Below are 24,286 nucleotides of genomic sequence, written 5' to 3' on the forward strand. Positions count from 1 at the left end.
AGTAGACAGGGGTTTGTTTTACTAGCTTTCTTAGTTTCTGCAAGCCCCTGAGCCTGATAGGATCTCAACCCAGGAACTCCCACCCTCACCGGTAGCCCTCACTTCTGTCATTTTCGAGAAGCCATTGTATGGGTCCTTATTTGTAATCCACTTTGAAAGTCAAAAGCGGCGCAGATATAAAAATAAAAGCACTTATTCAAGGGCATCTTCAACGCAGCAGTTGCTGCCTGGTAAGGACGTACAGGTCTGGAGCCGCCCATTCCCAGCGCCTCTGTGCAGGCAGTCCAGGGTCGGTGCGGGGAGGGAGGGGTACCCCGGGGGGGGGGAGGGGTTACCCCGCCATGGGCACCAGGATCACGAAGCTGTTTTCTCGCTGGAGCCCACCCTCTTCCCGGCACGATGGAAACAGCATTTTTTTTTAACGTCCTCTTTCTATTGCATCCCTAACAGAGAATTTCAACTTCTCAAGACAAGTGAATGGTGCTGATGACGCCCGGGAAAAAGCCCTAGACCCGGTGCGGGGGAAGGGCACCCCTGGAGGGTGGGGCCCTGGGAGCCACCCGCGACCAGTGTGGCGGGGAGTTGGGGGCCCCACGGCCCCTCCCGCACCCCGGCTCTCCTTCCAGGAAGGGGCACGAAGCTGATATCGATCTAGAGCTCACCGGTGACTAATGTGATGATCGTAAACAAGCCGCCGGCGGGGCACCAAGGAACCACCCAGGCGCAAACCCGCTGCGGCGGGCGGGCGCGCGCCCACCCTGAGTCTGGGCGCAGGATCCGCTCGCCGAAGTGTGTGTTGGTAGGAGGGGATTACGAGAGGGCAGTCAAGTTCATTACCCTTTCTTGCCCGCCGCGAGTGTGGCGGTGGCGGGGCAATGAAGGGCCAAAGTGGGGTGTTACCCCATTCCCTGCGCCCAGAGCCGAGGGCGGTATCGGGCCTGGATCGTCACCGGCCCCCGTCCCCTGCAGTGTCTTCTCCTCCGATCTCCTCCCAGGCGGACGTTCTGAGCCCAATTAATTGAGTAAAAGCGAGAGGGAAGGACCCTCCGCCCGGCGGCTGGCCCCCGCCCCTTCTGCGCGCCCCTTTTCCCGCCCTGGGTGGCATCTCCTCCGCCTGCATCCACAAGGAGCCTCTGATTAATGAGGTTTGGGCCGGCCCCCACCCCGCCCCGGCCCCAGCCTCCGCGGGAGAGGGCGGGGACGGCGGGAAACGCAGCCGGGGAGAAAGGGGGGCGGGGCGGGGGCGCGCGGTCCACCCCCCCGCGCCTCACGCCCATTGGCCGCCCGTGCCATCCGTCGGGAGGCGCGGCGCCAATGCAGGCGGCGGGGCGGGGCGGCCGCGCAGTGTGTGCCTGCGTAACGCCGAGTCACATGTTGTTTTGCTCTTCTTAGTTCAGTCACTCGGTGCGCGATGTGTTACTCACAGTGCGGCGGGGACCGCGAAGAGCCCTGGTCGCCGTTGGCAGCAGCAGCAGCAGCAGCAGCAGTCCCGGCAGCAGCGCGGACCCGGCGTGCCCAGGCGCAACCCGGCACCCCGAGCGCGGTGCGGCGGCGGGACTAGTGCGGCCGCGCGAGCCTTAGGCTCGGCCCCTCGACTAGGGGACCCCGACTCTCCGCCCAGCCAGCGAGTCCCCAGGCGCCGCCCGAGAGCCCAGGAGGCAGCGGCCACGGGCAGCCGGGCCAGGCGGCGGCCACCGCCGGCGCTGGGCATCCTCTGGGGCTCCGGATCGCGGAGGGTGCTGCGCCACCGCTCGGTGTCGGCCCCCGCGGGCCTCCCCGAACCTTCCCCACCTCCTGGGCCCAAGGGACGTGGGCTCGAGCGGGCGAGCAGGGGTGAGGGAGCAGCCCCCGCCTGCGCCCCCTCTGCTCCCCCCGAGCCCCTTGACACTGGGCTGGGCATCGCGGCCTGAAGTGCCCGGGATGGCGAGCCCGCCGCTGCACGGGCCCCCGGCGCCGGCGGGCGGCGATGGCCCCAACCTCAACAACAACAACAACAACAACAACCACAGCGTGCGCAAGTGCGGCTACCTGCGCAAGCAGAAGCACGGTCACAAGCGCTTTTTCGTGCTGCGCGGGCCCGGCGCGAGCAGCGACGAGGCGACAGCGGGCGGGGGTCCGGCGCCGCAGCCTCCGCGGCTCGAGTACTATGAGAGCGAGAAGAAGTGGCGGAGCAAGGCGGGCGCCCCGAAGCGGGTCATCTCGCTGGACTGCTGCCTGAACATCAACAAGCGCGCGGACGCCAAGCACAAGTACCTGATCGCCCTCTACACCAAGGACGAGTACTTCGCCGTGGCAGCCGAGAACGAGCAGGAGCAGGAGGGCTGGTACCGCGCGCTCACCGACCTGGTCAGTGAGGGCCGCGCGGGTGCCGGCGACTCGGCCCCCACCGCGATCCACGCCGGGTCCTGCAGCGCCTCCTTGCCCGGCACCCTGGGCGGCTCTGCCGGCTCCGATGACAGCTACGGGCTGGTGGCGCCCGCCACGGCCGCCTACCGCGAGGTGTGGCAGGTGAACCTGAAGCCCAAGGGCCTGGGCCAGAGCAAGAACCTGACAGGCGTGTACCGCCTGTGCCTGTCTGCGCGCACCATCGGCTTCGTGAAGCTGAACTGCGAGCAGCCGTCGGTGACGCTGCAGCTCATGAACATCCGCCGCTGCGGCCACTCCGACAGCTTTTTCTTTATCGAGGTGGGTCGCTCGGCTGTCACCGGCCCCGGAGAACTGTGGATGCAGGCTGACGACTCAGTGGTGGCCCAGAACATCCATGAGACCATCCTGGAGGCCATGAAGGCGCTCAAGGAGCTCTTCGAGTTCCGGCCGCGCAGCAAGAGCCAGTCGTCTGGCTCCTCTGCCACTCACCCCATCAGCGTCCCCGGCGCGCGCCGCCACCACCACCTGGTTAACCTGCCTCCCAGCCAGACGGGCCTGGTGCGCCGCACGCGCACCGACAGCCTGGCTGCCACCCCGCCGGCCACCAAGTGCAACTCATGCCGGGTGCGCACGGCCAGCGAGGGCGACGGCGGCGCGGCGGCCGGGACCGGGGCGGCGGGCGGCAGGCCGGTGTCGGTGGCCGGGAGCCCCTTGAGCCCGGGGCCGGTGCGTACACCTCTGAGCCGCTCACACACCCTGAGCGCCGGCTGCGGCAACCGCGCGAGCAAGGTGACGCTGGCGCCGGCAGGGGGCGCCCTGCAACACAGCCGCTCCATGTCCATGCCCGTGGCGCACTCGCCCCCAGCAGCTACCAGCCCAGGCAGCCTGTCGTCCAGCAGCGGGCATGGCTCAGGCTCCTACCCGCTGCCTCCGGGCCCGCACCCGCACCTGCAGCATCCCCTGCACCACCACGCGGGCCAGCGTCCCTCCAGTGGCAGCGCTTCAGCCTCTGGCTCCCCCAGCGATCCCGGCTTCATGTCCCTGGATGAGTACGGCTCCAGCCCTGGGGACGTGAGAGCCTTCTGCAGCCACAGGAGCAACACGCCTGAGTCCATCGCCGAGACACCGCCTGCCAAAGATGGGAGTGGGAGCGAGCTATACGGGTACATGACCATGGACAGGCCCCTGAGCCACTGTGGCCGCCCCTACCGTCGAGTCTCAGGGGATGGAGCCCAGGACTTGGACAGAGGGTTGAGGAAGAGGACTTACTCCCTGACCACACCTGCCCGGCAGCGGGCGGTGCCCCAGCCCTCCTCTGCGTCCCTGGATGAATACACCCTGATGCGGGCCACCTTCTCTGGCAGCTCTGGCCGCCTCTGCCCATCCTGCCCCACGTCTTCTCCCAGAGTGGCCTATCACCCTTATCCTGAGGACTATGGTGACATTGAGATTGGGTCCCATAGGAGCTCCAGCAGCAACCTGGGCACGGATGATGGTTACATGCCCATGACCCCTGGAGCGGCCCTCATGGGTGGTGGCAGTGGCAGCTGCAAGAGTGACGACTACATGCCCATGAGCCCCACCAGCGTGTCTGCCCCGAAGCAGATCGTGCACCCACGGGTTGCTGCTGCAGCTCTGCCCCCCACCGGCCCCGCAGCGCTGGCACCCACCAATGTGGCCGGCAGGGCCTTTCCGGTGAACAGGGCCAGCTACAAGGCTAGCTCCCCGGCGGAAAGCTCTCCTGAGGACAGTGGCTACATGCGCATGTGGTGTGGCACCAAGCTGCCTACGGAGAGCACTGACAGCAAGCAGCTTCCCAACGGGGACTACCTCAACATGTCCCCCAGCGACGCGGGCACCGCGGGAACCCCACCCGACTTCTTCACCGCAGCCTTGCAGGGCGCTGGAGAGATGCTCAGGAGCGTCCCTGGCTACTGCTACAGCTCCTTACCCCGCTCCTACAAGGCTCCCTACACCTGCAATGGGGACAACGACCAGTATGTGCTCATGAGCTCCCCCGTGGGGCGCATCCTGGAAGAGGAGAGGCTGGAGCCTCAGGCCAGCGTGGGGACCACGCACCCGGCCAGCAGCGTGGTGGCTGGGGTCGGTGGGGGCAGCCACGCTCAGCCTCCTCACTCCGTAGTGCCTTCTGCAGGGAGGCAGAGTGGCAGTGGCAGTGGCAGTGGCCGCCCCGAGGGCTTCCTGAGCCAGCGCTGCCGGGCAGTGAGACCCACGCGCCTGTCCCTGGAGGGGCTCCAGACCCTGCCCAGCATGCACGAGTGCCCCCTACCGCCCGAGCCCAAGAGCCCGGGCGAGTACATCAACATTGACTTTGGCGAGGCTGGAGCGCGCTTGTCGCCCCCGGCCCCTCCGATGATGCTGGCTTCGGCGGCCTCGTCCTCCTCGCTGCTGTCTGCCAGCAGCCCGGCCTCGTCCCTGGGCTCTGGCACCCCGGGCACGAGCAGTGACAGCCGGCAGCGCTCCCCGCTCTCTGACTACATGAACCTGGACTTCAATTCCCCCAAGTCACCCAAGGCAGATACCCAGAGCGGGGACCCCGTGGGCTCCTTGGATGGCCTCCTATCCCCTGAGGCCTCCTCCGGGTACCCGCCGCTGCCCCCGCGCCCTGCCGCCCCCTCCTCTAGTTCGCAGCTGCAGCCACCTCCGCCACCCCCTCCAGGGGAGCTGTACCGCCTGCCTCCTGCACCCACATCCCAGGGCCCCAGTGCTGCCTCCTCTTCGTCCTCGGAGACTGGGGACAATGGTGACTACACCGAGATGGCCTTTGGCGTGGCTGCCACCCCGCCACAACCCATCGTGGCCCCCCCCAAGCCAGATGGTGCCCGCGTGACCAGCCCCACGTCCGGCATGAAGAGGCTGAGTCTCATGGATCACGTGTCTGGGGTCGAGGCCTTCCTGCAGGCTGGCCAGCCCCCAGACCCCCACCGGGGGGCCAAGGTCATCCGTGCAGACCCACAGGGGGGCCGCCGCCGCCACAGCTCTGAGACCTTCTCCTCCACCACCACTGTGACTCCCGTGTCGCCGTCCTTTGCTCACAACCCGAAGCGCCACAACTCGGCCTCCGTGGAAAATGTCTCTCTCAGGAAAAGCAGCGAAGGGAGTGGCAGCGGCGTCCTTGGTGGGGGTGACGAGCCCCCTGCGTCCCCTCGGCAGCCGCAGCCACCACTCCCCCAGCAGGCGCGGCCATGGACACCAAGTCAGCCTGGGGGCCTGGTTGGCTGCCCCGGGGGCAGCGGCTCTCCCATGCGCAGGGAGACCTCAGCTGGCTTCCAGAATGGTCTCAACTACATTGCCATCGATGTAAGGGATGAGCCGGGGCTATTGCCGTCTCCACAGCAGCACCCACACCTGCATCCGCATCCGCAGCCAGGCGACAAGAGTGCCTGGGGCCGGACCCGTAGCCTCGGGGGTCTCATCAGCACTGTGGGGGCTGGCAGCACCGGTGGGGTGTGTGGAGGGCCAGGCCCTGGAGCGCTGCCCTCCAACACCTATGCCAGCATTGACTTCTTGTCCCATCACCTGAAGGAGGCCACCATTGTGAAAGGTGAGGCCATTCACCTTGTGGCGGTGGGAGGAAGGGTGGGAAAGTGGGTGAGCGTTGGTGGGTTCACTCCTCTTCCCTCTTTTGGTACCTTGACCTAAATGCCAAAATATTGGCCCCGGCTTCTTGTTTTGTTTTACTTTAGGCTCCTGTGTCCTCCTCTTTCCCCAAAGACTTTGCCAAGAACAGTCAAAGCATCTTTTGAGTTGAATGTGAAGCTTCCGATTCAGGGAACTACTATTTGTTGTTGTTGTTTTGGCCCCAAACGTTTCTTCTTTCTCACAGTCCTCTTCCCACCTATTAACACTGGACATGCTCTCCAGGTCCCCACCTGAAACCCGTCTTCTTGATCTGAGAGTGGGAAAGTTCTGCTAGGAAGGGCCCTGAAGTTCTGACTTCTCCCAGGCTTGTAACCTTCATTTTTCTCTCTGTTTTCCTGGAGCAGGGCCCCAGCTGATTCTTGCTGAGCCTCAAAGTTTATAAAAACAGGCTCGAAAGTCACTTAGGAAATGAGCACCCATTTTTGTGGCCGCTAAAGGGAACAGTGAAGCATTTACAGTTTACACTAAACTATAGGGGCTTTTCCATTAGAGACGTTCCTTTTCTCCTAAGGGGCTGAAATAGAAATGCCGCTTAAACACAGCTTAAAAGCAGTGGTTCTCAAACCTGAGGATACCTGGGAGTCACCTGGAGAGGCTGCTGAGACCAGGATGGCTGGGCTGTACAAAGTCCCAGGGATTCTGATGCAGTAGGTCTGGGGTGTGGCCCAGAATTCGCATTTCTAAGAGAGTCTCCAGGTTGTGCTGCTGCTGCTGTCCTTTGAGAACCCTGTCCCAGGTCAGACCCACCCGAGGAGGTATGAGAAATAACCTATGGGGCTTCACACCAGACACTCAAATAAAACATCCAATGGGCAGAGTGGAGGCAGGAGCATTTTTCAGTTGCCCAGGTGATAATATGCCGCCAGGATTTAGAATCAGTGCTTTAGAGAAAACAAGTGAAGACAACATCATGGGGCTTTTCAAGAACAATCGGATAGGCTGGTACCCTGTATTGTTCTTCACATTCTCATCAAATATCCATGAGGAGAGAGAGACTGCTTGCTTTGCAGCTGGCGGTGCATTCTGACTGTCCCAAACTTTGAATGATGTGGGGGAGAGAGAGAAATAAAAGGGTGAGGGATGTTCAAGGGTTTCTTCTTTAATTGTGTAGCTGATTCTCTGCAGGGTTGCTAGTAACATAGAGGCACTGTGGGAACCACAGAACACATAGTATGGTTGCTGTTCTAAGGTCAACAGTTTGCAGGGGTTACAACAAGGTGATGATCAAGGTGGCTTGGGGATCCATATGCCGTTTTCTTTTTCTTTTTTTTTCTTAGAGTAAACAGATCAGTTTAATGCTGTCTAAATGCAGCATGTGTTTGATAATATCCATGGGATTTAAAATTATAGCTGTAGGGTAAGTGCCCTGTTATTGTAATATAACAGAGGAAAAGCTATTTACGTTTTTATTAAAACCATAGAATAAAAGATGAAAAGAGTCACAGAATTGTAAGGAATGTGGTGCTTCAGTATCTAATTAAATCAATTGGAAGTTGTCAGAATGTTTCCCTTAAATGGTGACTCTCAGCTGAAGGTCATTTTCCTTGGAGTTACAATAAGCACTACAGGTACTTCGGAAAAATTGCTAGTGTGTCATGGAGTTAAGGATTAGCTGCCTTTCAAGACATAAACCATATAAACACACCGTATAACTGGAATCAAGTGGTGGTGGTGGGGGTGGGGTGTACACACACACATTTATTTGGTATGCCCAAATGGGTATATGCCACAGTGAACATGAAAGTACATTCTGCTGAAATCTGATTCTAATCAGAAAAACAGTCTGAGAACATAACACCTTTTACTGTTTTTGGTGGAGTAGGCGGTAAAAACCTGGACTGGATTCAGGAGGGCCCCAGGAGTGGGTTCTTGTAGTAACAGGAGGAGTGAGCTGGAGTGTGCATGCGACTGCAGGCCTAAAAGGAGTCGAGGCCTTTTTGATAAAGTAGATACATTGAGAAACGTGATTCGTGTATGATATAATGCCCTTTTCAGACTAGGGAAAATTTTAAACGGCAAGAGATAAGTTTAGCTAGAGACCCTGTTTAGCTTGTTTTGTTTAAGATTTCCCACCAGTATAAAATTCCTTTCAACCTATAGGATTCAGGATTCTGAAATCAAAACAGCAGTTTGTATGTTTCATGGTGGCTGAACAAAGATGAGAGATCGTTTTGGTTGCTGTTTTTCCAAATTCTGTGTGGTAAACACCATTTTAAGAAGGAAAAGGGTTCTTTTTAAACAAAATTGATAATTGCAATTGATCCATTGTGCCAAAACCACATTAAAAAAAAAAAAGGATCACATGCCAAAATGGGTTTCTAGTAAACTCATTTGAACACAGAGAACAGTAGAACAGGAAAGAGGAGGGTGTCATCTTAATTAATGTGCAGGCTAAACTGTGGTCTGTGAAGCCAGGCGAACATTTAGAAACTCAGAACGAGCATCCACTTGTATTTAACTCATGTATTCCCGTAGACATTTGTTTGGGGTGCTCATAAATAAAAAGCTCACAGGAGATTAATAATTTAATCCTTGGAGAGAATAATTTCTAGAAGGAAGACGTGCAAAGCATTTCTTTGAAGATGAACTAGAAAAAGAACTTCCTGGGTTATTGCGTGCACTGCTCTGGCTCTCAGAAGTGGCATATATTTGTTTCCACATCGAGCGTCTCGGGTTCTGCATGGGAAAACTGCACTGGTTATACTGAAGCAGAATCATTTGGGGGCCCTGGGTAGTGTTTGATATTTGCATAAGTGGTGACCAAAACTAAGGTTCCAGCAATCTTTGATAGTTGTTTACAATATAATTGAGAGTGGGGGTGAGGTTTCAATGCTCAAGCCAATTAAAAGTTAGTACACTTGAGATAGATGTACATAATGTAGACATATTAGTCCAGAGAAAATAAAAATTTAAGTCTAAAGTTTGCATCTCATTTGTAAGTAGGGGAGGTTATTTACCGTGTATTTTATCTGTGTGCATGTAGAAAAATCCAACCAATCTGTTAGCCTGTAGTTGTTGGGGAAGTTGGAAGTATGTTACTGAATTTACTATGCTTTAAAACTACTTCTAAAAATTAACTCTTACATATTTTTGTATTTTGATTATAGATTGGTACATACCAAAAATAAGGTATTTTAATGTTCGTTTTTAGTGGGATTTTTATTCTAAAATTGTTTTTTCTATGTGTACAAGGCAGATTAGGTAAGAATTGCCACTGGAAGCATCTGTATTTAAATTCTGTTTGAGTAGAAGGGTCTGTTTATTCATAGCCTATGGTAAAGGAATCATGGAATAAGGAATGTTTCCACAGGAACAGTGCAGTCAGGATGTATGTTTAAAAGTATTGCCTATTGAAGTCTTAAAGCAAAGAACTTGAACACTTTCAGAACGCCAGTGAGATTGCTTGACAAACAATACCCCTTATTTTTTCTGTTGTGCATGTTTTTCTGCTTTAGCTGGATAGCTTTGTCATAATAGGATAATAATGTGCCCTGCTCCTACCCCATTCGTAGTTGTCTAACGAAGATGCTAATGAAAACACAGAGGCTTTCGTGAATGAAAGTCACATGACTTGTTCTATTTCCTTTATTGAAAGAGAAACCTTTACAAAAATAGTACTTCGTAGAAGGAAGCATACATAGTATGTGGAACACTAAACCAGAAATCAGGAAACCAGGTTTCCAGTTGCTGATCTTAATTAGTCTTTGTGTGACCAGAGGGAAGCCATTTAATCCCTCTTTCTCACTTTCTCCGTCTGTAAAATGGGATCATTATAAGCCTCTCCCTTCAGTGTCACAGGGCCACTGGGAGGGCCAGGAGATAGTAAATATTAAGAGTGGTGAAGCTCTTCTAAAGAAATGTGCTAACACATCTAATGACGCTATTGACACTTGTTACCTTGAAACTGTGAGAATATACAGGAAAGATGCTTTTGTAAATGGGTGTTCTCTTAGGAAAAGACAAAAACTCATAGTTGTCTGAGTGGAGCCAATCAATACCTATTGAAGAAATGTTTGCCTTTTCTGTTTGATTGCTAGTTCCACCTCAGTCTCCAGGAACCATTGTTTTTTCCCCTCTTTTCTTTTTTAACTTTTTTTTGTTTGTTGTTGTTTTTTTTTTCATAGATAATTATCAATTGTAAGGAAAGAGTGTCTTAAATTACATAATAAAATAACAATTAAGGAAAATAGTGCCCTAATCCTGAAACTATACTAAGACCATACTTTTGATTACCTTTTTTAAAAAAATTTGTTTACATATTAAGAGATGTCGTCAAATGGTGTCAAGATGAAAATGTATAATTAGAATATACATTTATTTAAATTGACAGTTTTGGTTCTTCATGCTGGCTGCAGTGAAAGGCAAACACACCTCTTAAACTTTCATTAGTTGAATCATCCATTGTTCAACCCCGGAGTTTCACTCTTTGGGGTTGATTTAATTAGAATGGTCACCCTTGCGCTGTTTTAATTTGTTTGGTTGTCAAACATTAGGAAAAACTTGTAGTGTATGGTACTTCTGTAGTTCCACAGACCCCCCCCCCCCAAAAGGAATTTTATTAGATAGTTAAGGTGTTATATCCTTTAGAACTATTAGTATTTAAATGAATGTCTTTCTGAAGAGAAGAACTTGCAGAAGTTTTAGTAACAGCTCAGGTATAATGGGTTTTCTGTTAAAATTCCCACTAATGCATTTTCTGTAGAAGCATAGTTCCAAGAGCTAGTTAACTTTTGGTATCAGATTTGGCAAGTGGAGAGGTTTCTTTGTTTTGTTTTTTTTGGGTAGCACAGAATCAAGTGTTCCCATTTCACCTTAGAAACTTAAGGGAAAATGTAACTTTACTCTTTTATCGGCACTGCCAAGTAGAGTGGGGGAAATACTCGGAGGGAAGCAAAGCGCTAGGCCCTGCCCCAAAGCCAGCCCTTCCCTGGGGCTGCTATAATGGGGACTTCTCTGCAGACTGTACTGCAGACAGGCAGAACGTGTGTCTCTATACAAGTCAGGCAAGGCATTTTCATGTTGCCGTTTTAGTAGACAAATGGAAAAAAAATTTCCGGACCTCCGTAATAATCAGTTCATGCTATTTGTCAGTGGCAGGTTTTGTGAAAACAGAGCTATCCAAATTTAAATGGGAACATTCTTTCTGCGTTAACTCGGTTGGTTTGAATGTGTTCTCAGGGATTGCAGTGGTTATTTTGAATCATTCACGGTAGATTATTATAGACAGTTGAGTGGTAGGTTTTTTGTGAACTGGTGAAGTTATCACTCAAGGTGGAGGAAATGCTGAGATTGATCATTGCTACTGATTATTCGATTTCTTTCTTGATAGCTACAGAGACTTACATTAACTATGCACTAAAATAAAAGGCACAGAAGAAAGTTTGACGAGAGAGAGTTAGAGTTTATGTTGCATATTGTTTTGTGGGCACAAGGAATACAGTATACTTCTCTGCATGGTATTGGAACTGAATTCATTTAATTTTGCTGAAATAGAATCTGGTTAAAACTTTTAGGCTCCCGATAACATAGTCAGTTTAGGGATTCTGATTTCTTTTGAGCTAGAAAAATATTAAATTTGCAGAAAGTCACTTCTACATGTCCAGAAACTTTATAAAACTTGAGCAAGCAAATGTATCTTTAAACTTGGACTGTATTTGTGAATGTGACATAGTGCTTTTTCTATGCAAATTGAAAAGTAGTTACTTAAATCAGTCTATCTTTTGCCTCCAAATTCTAAGTATAACTAACAACACCAAAAGTTGGTGGGCAATGAATGATTTTGAAAGGACGCTATTGAAATTGGAGATGACAAAAATGTAACTATTATTCTGATCAATATTTTTTTATTCTCATCAATATTGAAAAATAAGTGCAAGCCCCTCTCCCCTTTGTATCAGAATATTTGCCTAAAATTCAAAAAGGTGTTTTTCTTTACTTCATAGTGTTAAGACATTTTCATATGTATAGTATCACATAACATCCAAAAACCTTAATGACATAGACAGGGCCACTTGGAGCCCCAATTTTTAAAATAAGGAACCTGCAGCTTCAAGAGGGCTAGTGATTTACCCAAGATTCTCAAGCCAAAGGGAATAGTGTTGGACTTCATACAAAGATGCTGTTTCACCAGCATTTTCCTATAACATTTTGTTTTTTATTTCACTTGGGTGATAATTTCTCTGTGCATTATTCATTGGAGTAAAATGGAGACAGTTAAGCAGAAAGACCGGACATTGAAGGAAAGTCCCCTCTGAAGATTTTAGGATTTGATACTACTTTCAGGGCTCTCATATTGTCAGGGGATTTTAGGGTCAAATCAAGTTGGTTGGTTGGTCATCTGTTCAGGGTGTGTTTTTTTTTTTTAGTCTCGCTTCCAGGACTTCTAGTGGTCTGCAAGGTGGAAAACTTACATTCCTTCTGCTGTTTTTGTTTCAGAAAAGCAAACTATATATATATTATACTTGATAAGATACCTCCCCATCACTACCACCACCAAATACATTAAAACTCTTTCCACACAGTGTAGTGACAACCAGGGAAAAATACAAGGTCGTTTTGAGGGAAAAGGGTAGGGGAACCATTGGTATAATGTAACTTATTTTTAAGGTTGTGAAAACAGAGCCCAAGGGAGGTCAGGAGTCTTTTCCAAGGTCACTGATTTAATTAGTTGGTAGGGATGTTTGTAAATATTATCAAGAAAGAATAGGGAATTCTCTGTCTCTGTAAGTCTTTGTGTACCGATGAATAACTTTCTCCCAGGATATGGCCTGTTCCCTCTAGAACAGTTTAGTATTTGGGGAAGTGGTATCCATCTTTTTACTCTGGAACATTTCAGTAAATTCTTTCATGCATAGACAAGGTATGCTAGTGGGCAGAAATAGAGAATGCAGAGGTGTTCCTAAATCAGGAGTATGTTTTAATCAGGGAACCAGGGCTGCTCCTGACTATGTGAGTCGTGTCACTGATGAGGCAGAAGAGTGAAGTTTTGCTAAACACTCTCATGTGCTTGTGAAATAAAAAGGAAAAGAAATAAAATTTTGTGGATAATTCAGATCAAAAGGCCTCTATTTGGGAAAATGTAAGTTCTTGCTCTTTGTAGATTGGTTCACCCTGGGCCACTAAGGGGTCATTTAGTGTTTCGGTTGCTACTTGAGGTGTCTTTAAGATGCATTTACTCTATAAGTAGTATATCATATACTCCTCATTATGAATAAGTCCATTAACAGGTTCCTAAGAAATGAGTCATTAACCTATTTAATGATGAGTTTATTTGAAAACTAACTAATTTAGAATTTGCCTAAGAACCCATAAGTAAGTCATCAGTTGTTGCAAGGTATTCTGCGGAGTGAATTCTTTTACCAGTGTCTTTTTTAAAGGCGCCCCCCCCCCCCTTTTTCCTAATGAAAACATGTAATTGAGTTTTTATATGAAGTGAAATGTTTTTCCCAAAGGTGCTACCTTTCTGCTAATGTGACTATAATATAACCCCACATGCAAAAGAATAAAGAAGACCTAAGCAAACATAAAAAGTCATAAGCTACCCATATTTTTCAGAAATGTAATTGGGCACCCATGGCCTCGTCGTGCTCGTGCGGTGACTCAGGGTTTTGTTTACATTCGCTGTCAGCCTCTGCAGCATCCTAGGAGAGAGTACTTCCTTCCTAGCAGATGGCAGCCTCAGGGCCATGCGCCTGCCGTTATAAGCAATGTGTACAAGTGCTCTACCCAGCATCTCTGTTGACAAGAGGCATGGGATTGGAGACTGTCTGTCACACAGGATCAGCAAAATAGGGCAAGGCTTTCTCCTTCCATTGGGGATGAATGGCGTGATGAAGCTACTCTTCAGGTTATGAAGAAAGCAAAGTTCAGAATATCCTTGCGGTAGGTTATCTGTTGATCACTTAGCAAGTCAGGCAGAAAAGGTGACAGGGTGGAGATTCTGATGTGCTCTCTAGGGAATCCTCACATTTAAGCCCAGCAGGCTTTCCCTGCGTGAGGTTTGGAGCTGTCTGTGAAATCTCTCTTTCCGCTGAGGGCCTGGGAATTGAGCGCTGATTACGTTGCCCAGTGCTGGTGGTAGAAAGTCACTGAAAGTAGGGACTGAAGTAAGTGGCCGTCTGATGCCGATGAGTTCCCAGGTCTGTTGCAGAGGCCACCCCCAAGCCCATCATGTGAGATTCACCACCAGCCACTCCCCTGCCAGGCCCACTTCACACCCAGCAGGGCCTCCTGCATCCCTTGCCTTGTTCCTGGCTTCCAGAGCCCCTGGTGGATGGATGAGTTGGAGGGAAATTGTGAAGTAGGGGGAAAAGTTTGCAAATAGCACAAAAATGAAGCAAATAATGCTGGAGGAACTCTGGACAGTAAGGCATAGATTAGAATGTGATGAGCAGCTTGGTTTTGTTTGAAGATCAGAAATGGATGTACTAGCATTCTGGTACACTGTGGACATCACTGGGTTCTGAACTTACAAGACAACAGAAATTCTTAGAAAGGAAGGTAATAGTGGCCAGTTTCTTATACCACCCCCTGGATGCATTTAAAAAAAGATTACTGAAGTGATCTTTGGCCATGTTGTGCTTCTGTTTTGTTCTTATATGATCATAGGGGTTTTATTTTATTGTTTTCCAACAGAAAAGTGACATAAAATAACACTTTTCATATGCAAAGGGAACAAAACAAATCCATAAGCTATATCTATGCTCTTCCAGTTCTATATATCAAATAAATTTGGTGAAACCTCTACTTCACCAAGTAGACTTCTAAAAAATGCACAATTCAGTTGAAAATATTCAGCTGTGCTTTAGTAAAATATGTTAGTTGCAAAACTGCAAGATCTAATATTTTTCTTCTTTAGGATCATATAAATTCAGGAGTGTAAATTTATTGTATAGTCAGTTTTAGAAAACTGACTTGAACTAGTTGAGTAAACAGATTTAAAACTTTTAATAATGAATGGTGTGGATATATTAAACAGCAAAGCCTGACAAACTTATACACATGAATGACTTTATAGAAATTCTTTAAAATTTTACTTATTTTGGCAAAGTTTTGGAGTGAGCATTTTCTTCTCAAGTTTAACATTTCTGTAGCTTCCAAATGACATTTTTGTCTTTAGGGTCCTATCAAAATTATAAAGATGCCACAGAACTGACTCACCTTAATTCTGTTTTGCCTCTTATCATTATTTGCAGTTTAGCTTATCAGTAATGCTGGTTTATTAGTAGTCTCAGTTCCAAGTGAAATAACCGCAGCAGTAAAATATCCACGTTTCCCCGGCATGGAGCATTTAATTAAGTTCCTAGAATAACTCCGGGCGATAAGCATTCATCTTCACAGCTCCGGGGTCCCTGCAGTTCAGTTGGAACGTTCCGAAGTCAGGGGGTGTGCAGCCATTTCCTAAAGCTAGGAGATGGTTGATGTTGAAGCCAGTCGGTTTATTGAGAATTCATTGTGTACCAACACGGGAGTAGATGTTCTGGGAGATACAGGCAAGTCTGAAACAAGCCTCTGTCCCCTCAGCGCCTTTACAGTCCACTTGGACAGCACCCGACTCCAGCTGCTTTCTGGGCAGCCACTGTGAGCCCTACGTTAGGTGTCCACTCTTCAGGCATTCTTGGCCAAAGACAAAGAATGGGACGTCCCTGCTGGAGCTGTGGGTGCCCTTGCTCAAAAGTTCTGAAGGAACCAGACGTTGAGCCCCCTCCCTACACAGACTTGGGGTGCATTCGAGGAGGCTGCATTTCTGGATCAGTTTTCTTCTCTGAGAAACCATAGGTTTGATTTTGCTGGGGTCCTAGCTCCTAGGTGTCAGCCTGCTCTAAGCTTTTGGCAGTCTTGCCTCCTCACAATTCCAGTGTTTCTCTTTGTGCCCAGTCTTTGTTGGCAGTGGTAGTATTCCAGAAACTTCCCAGGGCTGGTTTATTGGTCTCCCTTTCCTGTGCCTGCTGATTCTTCTCTGGCTCGCCTTTAAGTATTGCTTTAAAAAGACACTCCCTCTTTAATGTGTGATAGGAATTCTTCCTGTGAATTCCCTAGACATTCACAGCTGCACCCACGAGAGAGCTCACATTGAAAATGGGGTTCATGCCCTAGCTGGCTTGGCTTTGTGGATACAGCGTCGACCTGAGGACTGAAGGGTCCCGGGTTCGATTACAGTCAAGGACACATGCCCAGGCTGCGTGCTCAATCTCCAGTGAGGGGCGTGCGGGAGGCAGCCCATGAATGATTCTCTTTCATCATTGATGTTTCTGTCTCTCCCCTCTCCCTGACTCTCAATAAAAACATATTTTTTAAAAAAGAAAAGAAAATGGGGTTCATACTGCTGGTTGCACACAACTGGGCCTTTCCACAGAAAGTAAACATTTTTAGTTATTGTTTTTCTCAGAAAGAATCCACACACATTTAATATGGTCTTAGTTCTTTTTATATTTTATGTTTCAGAATTGCTTAATTTTTAATCATCCTAATAACTTCCCAATAGGATTGCGTTTTCTTACGAAGCACCTGGCACCTGGGTGGCTCTGATGCCTTTTGTAAAAGTGTGTATCCCGTCGTTTTTGCAGACATCCATGATCTATCCAGGAGAGCCCCCTTCTCCTCCTGTGCGGAGGAGGCCTCCTGGCCAGCAGCAGCCCCCTCCACCCATAGTGCCTCCTGCTCTGAAAGCCTGCTGCTGCTGGACCCCCTGCCTTCCACCACAGTGGCCACTGTAGTCGGAGTAGGGCAGGCCCATTTGGTTGGGCAGCTCTGTGTTACCAACCCATCAGGCTGATGGAGTCAGCTCCAGGTGAGTTTCCTGTCATTCTTACCTTTTCCCACTTTTTATCTGTTCTTTCCAGAAAAAACAAACAAACAAAAACGACAGGAACTTCACTTAAGGGCTGCTGGGGAGGGTAGAAGGCTGGGCTTTGGGGCAGGAGGGACAGAGGCAGAAAGGGTTAGATCTCCCTTCACCTTTCAAATTTAACCAAACTATTACGCTTCCATATTTTTTTCATTACAAAGAGGCCAGTTGTTACATGCTAAATGCTTTTTTAAATATTTCACTCCTTTGAAATATGTTAAAGTACAGGCTACAAGAAAGGTGTTTGGTTTCTAAGCTATAAAGAAAAAAGAAAAGCAGAAGGTACTGAGTCTTCAAGTCTACCTTTGAAACCTAGGAAATAAACTTAATTTTGAAATGTGTTCAGAATATGAAGTATTATAGGTGGTGATAAATGGTCTAAATACAGTGGTTGGCAAACTGTGGCTCGCGAGCCACATGCGGCTCTTTGGCCCCTTGAGTGTGGCTCTTCCACAAAATACCAACTTCTGTGCATGGGCCACGAAGTTTCAATCACACTGTACATGCGCGCCTGCATGTGGTATTTTGTGGAAGAGCCACACTCAAAGGGCCAAAGAGCCGCATGTGGCTCGAGAGCCGCAGTTTGCCGACCATGGGTCTAGAAAATAAAGTGGGAGAAGGAGAGAAGGAGAAGGTGACAACTTCAAGGCGGTGAAGAAGCAAGTCTTGTGGGTATTTAGAGGGAGAATCCATAGAGGCAAAGGGAATGAGTAGCCATGCAAAGGCCCTGGGGCTGAAGATTGCAAGTATGTTCCAGGATAAAAGTCCACCTGTGTGGCTGAGATAGAGGGAGCTGGGTGAGAGTCAGTGACGTGAAAGAGGTAACAACAGGCCATGGAGAATCTGGTCAGCCGTCGATCGTAAGGATGTTTGTTCATATTTAACTGTGAAAGGGAGCTATAGTCTCTTTGGAACAGAATGTAGTATTTTGAAACTTTTCTAGTGAAGTCACCTCCTTTTGTCATCGTGTCTTCTTCCTTAGTGAGGTTATGTCTAGTCTTCCATTTCTCAAAAGTAGTACATAAGATGTGAAGAACCCTAAAAGTTTTCTAGTGTATTAAAGGTGTAATTGAAGTGGGGAAGGCAGCCAGAAATTTGCACAAGATAAACTACGAAATCAAAGTGCCAGTGTTTAGTCATAGAATTGCATACTTGATTACACAAACATACTTGTAAAGCACCTTATAATTTATAAAACATTTTCAAATGGTATTTAATCCTCAGAACCTCCTTGGAGGGCAGGTCTTGTTATTACTCTTATTTTTTTAAGGAAAAACCCCAGGATGGAAAGTTCCTCCCACCGGCATGCCACGGCCATGCTGGAGAGCCTTTCCTGGCCTAGAGGGAGGCACTGTTCGGGGAGGCCTTCTGCTATCTGGTTCTCTGTCTTCTAGGCAACACGGTGCCTTTGTCTGTAAAAAAAAAATCCTGGGGCCTGGCCGGCATGGCTCAGTGATTGAGCGTCGACCTATGAAACCAGGAGGTCACTGTTCAATTCCCGGTCAGGGCACGTGCCCGGGTTGCAGGCTCGATCCCCAGTGTGGGGCGTGCAGGAGGCAGTGGATCAGTGATTTTTCCTCTCATCATTGATGTTTCTATCTCTCTCTCCCTCTCTCCCTCCCTCTCTGAAATCAATGAAAATTTATTTTAAAAATTCCTGGGGTACACCTTGGACAAATAGATCTCTTGGAGCTACGTCAGTGCCGTGTGCAGCCTCACTTCTAGCTCTCCCTGACCCAGGGTCTCCCGGATATTCTGCTTTCCTGTGAGGGGTGCTAAATTCAGGCTGTTGAACAAACTGACTTAATTCTTCAGCTGATTTGGAAACTGAAATCAGTGTAGGTATTTCATAGAATTTCCACCTTAAGAAAGCACTGTGGAATGAGTTTGGAGCGGAGGGTGTGAAGCTTGAGAAGTGCTGGTGAGCTGCGTGTGAAAGACACACACACATTCCCCCCCCCCCCCCCCCCTTTAGCCTGTGTGTGAGGAGCATGCACACTGAATCGGTGGACTTGGGTCAGCTCCGTCTCTTATCTGCACCAGAGGAATTTAAATGTCCATCTCTATTTTGGTGCATCTTTGTATAGAAGCCAGAGAAAACAGAAAGGCAATGCCCTATGGCCCCAACTAATCAGAGCCCAGCTAGTTGATAACCCATCGTGCAGGCTGGGCACAGGCGACACGAAGAGCAATTTGTGCATTCTCCCTGGGTGCAGCTGCCTACCCAGGGACACATGGAGCCCCTCTTTGGGCGTTTTGTCCCATCCACGGGGCGTGAAGAAAGCAGCTAGGCAAGGCGCCCTGTGCAGCGTTTGAGAACTGTTAGCTTTACATGACCTAGAGTTACCCCCAGAAAAACAATTCTACTTCTGTTCTGCTTCTCTCCCATTAAAACAAGTTTATTCATTTTATTCCGGGAGCTATTTGCCATTGTTTTTGTGTATTCATCAGTTGTTTGTGTGCTGCTGAATTTGCAATTGTTCGTGATGTCATTCATGGATATAATTTTGAATGAAGAAAAAGCTGTGATGGCCAATGTACTCAGATACCACGGCTGTGGCTCCACAAATTAGCCCAAAGAGCAGGGTGGGAGGAGCAGGCTTTCCTTGGCAGCAAAGGGCTGCCCAGGCTTAAGAAGTCTTTGTAGTTCAAAACAAAACATGTGGTTACATGTGTACATCATTTAAAGGTGCACGAAGAAAGCAAAAGGATCAACCACAAGATGCAAGTCATGCCAGTAGCATGTGCTTCGCCGCATAGGAAAATATACATATATATATGTTATTTATAATATATGTTATTTATAATACCATTTGTGTTATTTATAAATTGTATACGTAGAATTTCATTTAGTAGTTTCACGATGACCCAGTGAAAAATTCAGGGCAGGAGGATAATGTCCCTATTAACAGGCTGGTGTGGTGGGTCCTGAGCCCCAGGACCCTAAGTCTGGTGGGGCCAGTGGCTTTCCACACCCACGTCTGCTTGAGCCATGGGACTGGCATGTGGTTTTAAGGTGTGGGAACAGCTTGCCCTGAGTCATTCCTAAGTTCCCAGGAATGCTTTTGTGGTAACTGATGATGGAATGAGTACTCTGACCTGTGCCGGGTAGAGACTATGCACTTCAATTCCTGAGTAGAGTTTGACCTTCAGCCTTGACCTTACTGGTAGATCTGAAAGAGTGCCCATTTTCACAAGGGCTGTTAAATTAGATACAGTTTTCCTCCCAAGAGGCAAAGCTGACATCCTGTGTTATGCAGATGTTACACACCATAGTCTGGGAGGAATTTACCTACAGTTTAGAAGCAGATGCTGCTGAGGCCACTACATTTGTGCCCAGTGGGAGCTCAGTACCTAGAGCAGTGGTTCTCAACCTTCCTAATGCCGCGACCCTTTAATACAGTTCCTCATGTTGTGGTGACCCCCAACCATAAAATTATTTTCGTTGCTACTTCATAACTGTAATTTTGCTACTGTAAATATCTGATATGCAGGGTGTATTTAGGCGACCCCTGTGAAAGGTTTGTTCGGCCCCCAAAGGGGTCGCGACCCATAGGTTGAGAACCGCTGATCTAGAGGGAGGATTGGCCCTCTCAGTGGCCTAGTGGGGTGGGGAAAAGGGGAGGCAGTGGATCACAGTTTTTCCCTTTTTTATTTAATCTTTTTTTTTCCCCTGTAGTGAAAGACAAGCACTTCAGTATACCTATTTTTTTAAAATATATTTTATTGATTTTTTACAGAGAGGAAGGGAGAGGAATAGAGAGTTAGAAACATCGATGAGAGAGAAGCATCGATCAGCTGCCTCCTGCACACCCCCCACTGGGGATGCGCCCGCAACCAAGGTACATGCCCCTGACCGGAATCGAACCTGGGACCCTGAGTCTGCAGGCCGATGCTCCATCCAGTGAGCCAAACCGGCCAGGGCGGGTATACCTATTTTTAATACATTTTCAAATTAGTGCATTTTTGTTAAATATGAAAAACATTATATTTTAGAATCCCAAGGATATACCTATTTAGGTGTCTCATAAGTTTGTCACATTTAGTGATATTATAGAAGGTATTTGAGCTGCATTGGGCATAATTTCAGGCTTCAGAAAATGCGTATTTCAATTTCAATGGTAAAAACAAAAAAAGAAGTTAATCATGAAATTAAAAAAAGCAAAAAATGTAGTAGCCACTCTTAAATATTTAAACATTTGAAAGAAAGGTTCATTTGTAACAACAAGCTAATGGGGATGGATATAGTTTGAATATATTGTTATTCTATATTACCTAATTTCATAGGAAAAGCATTTAGGTTTGAGAACTTCAGATATAAGCAATATAAACATTTTTATAGTGTAAATAAAATACACATTTTTTACATCAGTATAAAATCATAACTATAATGTGTTAAATTTGAGGAAAGAATTACACCATACATAGGCTATTTGCAACTTTTAGGCAAGTTATCATTTAGTCCAAATATTCTTATCATTTTGTAGGGCAGAAACATAATGCTTATATTCACATTTTCCAGTGACCTAAGGAAGAGAAAAGATTTGGCCCTTTTGCATCACAGATCTGATGTGTATAACTTTACCTCTGTTAAAGTTGAGAGAGTGGTAGTGTGGGATATATTTAGTAATAATCAGAGTTATTCAGTATTTTTGTGCTATGCATGAGAAACCACATAGAAGAACCATAGGTAAGGAAAATTAATTCCAAAAGGGTGCCAGCTTCATAAATGGTTTCATAACTTGCTTCCTTATTTTCAGCAGGGTCCGTAATCGGATAGCATGGTTTTTAGTAGATAGTATTGCATTTCTAAACTATGTAAACTGGCAGATAATTTTCAAAGGGGGTATCAGTTAGTTCCCAGGTGTAATATACAGATGGAAATATACAGTATTATTTTGACAAATTAGTCCTTCTTTCTCCTCATTGTCTTCCTTATGTCGTGGGGCATGCAGTCTCTCTAACAAATACTCAACTCTGCTATTAAAGTGTGAAAGCAGTCATAATGCAGATGAATGAGTGTGGCTGTGTTCCAATAAAACTTTATTTGCAGAAACAGGCAACAGGCCAGATTTGGCCATACTTCGCTGACCTCTGTCTTAGAATGCCACTCTCATTCTTTTAAGGTCTTTTCTCTTGGGCCTCAGACAGTTCTAAAGTTTTGTTCTCCTTAAAAAAAAAAAAATGTTTAGCCTTTCTGCCTATGAGAAATGGCATAAACCACATGGGTTTTTGTTTCAATTTAATTCAACAAAGCTTTGTAAGGACCAAACAAGTACTGTGCCAGATGCTGGGGACAGGCATGGTCCAACTCTTCGCCTAGCAGGGGAGACAGATGCACAGAGCAGAGATTCATTGTCTGCGCAGTGTTTTGTATCACTGGGAAGAGTTGTGTAAAGAGCTCATGGTACTGTGTAAATGTCTAAACTCTGGGTCCCCAAGTGAAAATTCCAGGCCTCCTCCTCAGCCTCACTCCCTTTTCATCATTTTCAGAAATTGGCATTGATGGCCCCAAGAGGAGTAGTGAGGAAAGTTCTGGGAGAAGTTAAGGACTCTCCTCCCTGCTGACCAGCTGTGAGGTTTTGGGCAAATCACTGATGCTCCCTCACCTGGATTTTACCTAGAAAGGTCTAACATTTTATAATTGAACAGAAGGGTCCACCGGCAATTTAGAGGCATTGTTGCCTCTTGGGCATTTGTGCTGAAAAATAACAATATTTCTCCTATGACGTTGGACACTGCTGCTGCAGGTGTGGTGGGAAAACCTTGCCATAGAAGAGTAGCTTATAGGATGCACACATCAGTCCTTTTAATAACAAGTACAGAAAAGAAACGAAAACTTAGGTATTCTGATATAAAGTTGGCTGAAGCTATGCAATATAAAATTAATACAGTGGCTGTGGGTGAACGCTTGACTATGTGGAGGACATTGGAAGTGTGTAGCTAACAGTCCAGGAGGCCTGGTTACTCTAGTCATTGGGGATTAAGACAAAGTCGTATGTGAAGGATTAAACAGGAGCTAAAAAAGGAGAGATACCTTTTATTAACCCAAGCCTTATATGAAAACTAGATTTTCTCATTGTCTCATCCTGTTTCATATTGTGTCATTAACATCAAGTTACAACTTGATGCTAGGAAATTTCTTTAATAACAAGCATTCAGAATGAAATGGTTTTGTCAGTGGAAGTGATGAGCTCATGTAACGTTTTAACTCTTTCACAAGTAGGGCTGGTAAAGTAATTTACTACCCCAATTTATCCAGGGAAACTTGTTCTTCCATATTTTCCTTTTAAGTGATTTTTTTTTCCAATTTAAAAGAAAAGTTCTAGTAACCGTTTTTCTTAGAATCTCTGGCTTGTTCGTTATCACACCCAACCTTAACTTTTTTTTTTTTTTTTGCTTGTATATTCTAAGAGTGTTTTGCTTTCAGTAAAGTATGGAGATACTGAACTATCAGGTTTATTTTTCTAGGAATTTCTCATTCCTAGAAAAAGTTTATTTTTCCCTCCATAATTCTATGTTTTACACAAAAGGTCTGAATGGGCCTGAAGGACAGGTGTGGGCTCACCAGAGAGTTCATTTCTTAATCATAGTTGCTACCAAAATATAAATTTTTATTTTAAGTATATTTTTTCATTTTGTCATGCAAATCATGTCTGTAGAACTCTTAATTCGGATATGCCTGAAAATGTTACCTACTAAATGGATTTGTACTCTGTTTGGTCCAGTGTTGCTTACTGTGAGGCCAGTGAGGCCCTGTTCCCTGCAGCAGTGCCGTGGAGCCCTCCATGGGACTGTCTACATAGGCTGCACATGAAACTCTGCACTTAGCTTCATATGGGCCTACATGGAGCCTTACATGGGACTATATGTGGAGCCCTACATGGAGCTGTATATGGATCTCTACACGGAGTTGTATATGGAGCCCTACATAGAACTGTGTATGGAGCCCTCCATGGAGCTGTGTATGGAGCCCTCCATGGAGCTGTGTATGGAGCCCTCCATGGAGGTGTTGAGGAGCCCTACATGGAGTTGTATCATGGAGCTATATATGGAGCCTTCCACAGAGCTCTACATTCTAGACCTGATGTTTCACTGTATGTTCCACTAATGTGACTGGAATCATGGAGCCCAGCAGACAAGTGGCGTGGAATGTTAGTACTTTAACATTTGTCCCACCTAGGGAAAGGGAGCTTTCCCACTTGTTTTAATGGCAAAGTTTTTCAGTTATCTGTCTATCTATCTATCTATCTATCTATCTATCTATCAATCTTGTAAAATAGAGCAGATTGAAGGTTTGGTCTTTACCGGACCCCACCTTTACTCTTGTCATTTGCATTCTGATTGCTCTTCAATATTTTAGAAGTGGGGTGGAATTATTAGTAGTCTCCAGGGAATTAACTGGAACCT

At 47.4% G+C, this 24,286-nt stretch overlaps 1 protein-coding gene across 2 annotated transcripts in view; it reads left to right on the plus strand.

The window, feature by feature from the left end:
- The first annotated feature begins 1,429 nt into the window (after positions 1-1,429).
- IRS2 (insulin receptor substrate 2) overlaps positions 1,430-24,286 on the plus strand; it is a 29,306-nt gene continuing 6,449 nt past the window's right edge. Inside the window, exons 1-2 of one of the 2 annotated variants that reach the window (XM_070408601.1) lie at positions 1,430-5,932; positions 16,596-16,819. In XM_070408601.1, coding sequence (XP_070264702.1) covers positions 1,921-5,932; positions 16,596-16,804 — 4,221 coding nt within the window. In that variant the 5' untranslated portion in view covers positions 1,430-1,920 and the 3' untranslated portion in view covers positions 16,805-16,819. The remainder of the gene's footprint in view (positions 5,933-16,595; positions 16,820-24,286) is intronic. The other variant, XM_070408602.1, reaches the window with a different exon arrangement.

Source organism: Myotis yumanensis, unplaced genomic scaffold, assembly GCF_028538775.1.
Source record: "Myotis yumanensis isolate MYYU_CA2020_CCGP unplaced genomic scaffold, mMyoYum1.0.hap1 SCAF_3, whole genome shotgun sequence".
NCBI lineage: Eukaryota > Metazoa > Chordata > Mammalia > Chiroptera > Vespertilionidae > Myotis > Myotis yumanensis.